This window comes from Pteropus vampyrus, unplaced genomic scaffold (genome assembly GCF_000151845.1).
Source record: "Pteropus vampyrus isolate Shadow unplaced genomic scaffold, Pvam_2.0 Scaffold119, whole genome shotgun sequence".
Taxonomy (NCBI): domain Eukaryota; kingdom Metazoa; phylum Chordata; class Mammalia; order Chiroptera; family Pteropodidae; genus Pteropus; species Pteropus vampyrus.
Genome location: NW_011888900.1, coordinates 388,380 through 391,026, shown reverse-complemented (window position 1 = coordinate 391,026; position 2,647 = coordinate 388,380). Strand labels below are relative to the sequence as shown.

General features: G+C 39.6%; 1 protein-coding gene across 1 annotated transcript in view; it reads right to left on the bottom strand.

The window, feature by feature from the left end:
* Positions 1-2,647, bottom strand: part of RTTN (rotatin) — a 130,658-nt gene that overhangs the window by 100,378 nt on the left and 27,633 nt on the right. The window contains exons 15-16 of the mRNA XM_023534106.1: positions 1,160-1,285; positions 514-630 (exon numbers count right to left, since the gene is read on the bottom strand). Of these exons, the coding sequence (XP_023389874.1) occupies positions 514-630; positions 1,160-1,285 (243 nt within the window). The remainder of the gene's footprint in view (positions 1-513; positions 631-1,159; positions 1,286-2,647) is intronic.

The following is a 2,647-nucleotide window of genomic DNA, read 5'->3' as shown; positions in this document are numbered from 1 at the left end:
GACAGCGTCTGTGGGGACTGCAGCTATGCAGTGTTTCCCATCTCCACCTTCTCATCCAAGGGGGCAGCGACCTGAATGTCCCTCGCTCCCGTAATGCCCAGAAAAAGCTTTTTTTCTAAGAGTTTATTAATCAAAGGGTCACTCCAGTCACACATAAGCAGGGACAGAATGCACAAAGCAAGTTCAGTGACGTACAGTCTGCTGAAGAAGCCCTTAGCTTTCCTGAAAGCCTTTATATAAGGTCAGCTCTATTTTTCACAGCCGCTGCTAACTGCCTGCACCTCACTTTTCAGCCTCCCGCCCAGATAAACGAGGGGCACACAGATGAGCTATCTTGGTTTAACCTTCTGCCAGACGCAGGCAGCCACCCACTTTCCGGCCAGTCATCCACGGTGTCTTCCCGGCTGCTCGTCATCCCTCTCCCGGTGTGACAGCTCTGCTGTTTGCACGTGTTTAAATCAATGTCACCCTCCACAGATAAATGGCGTTGCACGCGGGGACCGCACGGAGTACCTGTAGGACTGGAAGGATGGGGCAGAGCGACTCGATAAACCTATCCCAGGTCGGCGCTGTCATCAGCAATCGTCCCTGCAGCAGGTACAGCAGGATGGCTTTGGCGGCGGCATTCACCTGCTCAGCAACACAGAGAAACGACCAACAAAATCAGGTGTCCCCGCGTCACCTCACGCACCCGTAACACTTTATAAAATCTGGAAAGCTGCTGTAATTAACACCTCTTCCTTCAAATGCTCATATTTCTGTAGCGTCATCTTACATTCAGCTCTCAACCAGTCCTTCCCCCTTAATGTTAAATTTCTTTTTTTCACCTTTAAGGTATATTCTCCCATTGAATAAAAATGTCACTTAGTGAAACAAGCTGCTTATTACAACTCCTGTACAGTACTCTACATCCTAGATGGAAAACCTAAGTAACAGTTTTATCTGATTTCTCTGAGAACAAGTATGTCCTGCATTTTGATTCTCACATTTTCCTTAACATGTCTATTTAAATAAACACCGCGACTGAACCCATACATCAAAGACAAGTTTCTTTTCTGTTTCTCATCATACTATCCAGTTATATTAGGATATTACCTCGATTTAGTTGCGTCTCTATAAATAATTACAGTTTTTTGCAGTTACTTTGAACACGCCATACCTCACTTTTGGGCTCCTGAATGCCAAATACAGAGATTTCATACAGAACTTTTGGGTGGAGTAGAAAATGAATTCCATTACAAAGTGAAGACACGGGTTTACTGACGCTATGGATACCCAAACATTCCTATAGGATAAAACAAAAAGTCACTGATTTTTTGAAGGAATTCCTCTTTCATTTGTTTATAATTCAATTCCAACTTTAGTTTTTACTTCATTGAAACATTTCTTTTACTTCCAGAGGATGAAAAAAGATTCTCCTGCCTAAGAGTTTTTCAGTTTGTATGAGATATTTTATGTTACTTTTTGCCAAAAGGCAGAGTCTTGGTAAATTAAATGACCAAACTGCTGAGACAACCAAATATCTTAAAGTTGTTCATTATGATAGACATAAAGAAAATAAGTAACATAATGAACTATATATCCAAAAGAATTAAAGCAGAAACTCAAACAGCTATTTGTACACCCATGTTCACAGAAGCATTGTTCACAAAAGCCAAAAGGTAGAAATAACCCAAATGTCCATCAACAGGTGAACAGATAAAATGTGTTCTATACATACTACAGGTCATTCAGCCTTAAAATGGAATGCAATTCTGATCTATGCTATAACATAGATGAACCCTGAAGACATTTTGTTAAGTGAAATAAACCAGATACGAAAAGACAAAACATATGATTCTACTTATACGAAGTACCTAAACATTCAGGTGCAGACAGAAAGCGGAATCGTGGCTGACAGGAGCTGGGGGGAGGAGGACTGAGTTGTTGTTGTTTAATGGGTACAGTTTCAATTTGGGAAAATGGAAATGTTCTGGAGAGGAATAATGCCGATGGCTGCACAACAACATGAATATATTCAATGCCACTTAACCATACACTTAGAAACGGTAAATTTTACGTTATGTATATTTTACCACGATTTTTAGAAAGCCAATTAGGCATAGCTGAGGAATGAAGCAGTGTACTGAATGACAGCACTGAGAAATCCCATCCAAACAAAACAAAAAAACAGAAAAGATACGGAAAATATAAAAGAGGGACCGAAAGACACAAAGGGTGAAAGGAAAGGTCTAACGCAGCTCTGATGAGAGTTCCGCCTGGAGAGAAGGGCAAGGTTAAGAGGAATAAGGACTGAGAATTATCCAGAAATGAGGGCAAACAATGAGTCTTCAGATTATAGTACTAAACAGGGTAAATTAAAAAAAAAAAGAAAAAAGTATACAAAGATGAATTGTAATGAAACTGCAGAAGACCAGAGACAAGGAAAAGATCTTAAAAACAAATAAAGAAAAAATACAAAGAAATTATAACTTAACTGAGAGCAGACTTCTCAACAATGACAGAAGCTGAACAGGGACAAAGAAGTATTAACAAAGTGCTAAGGAAAAGTAGCAGTCAGCCTATAATCCTATAACCAGCCATACTGTCATTCTAAAGTAAGGCAAAAATCAAGACATTTTAAAATAAATGTACCATTAATCACACA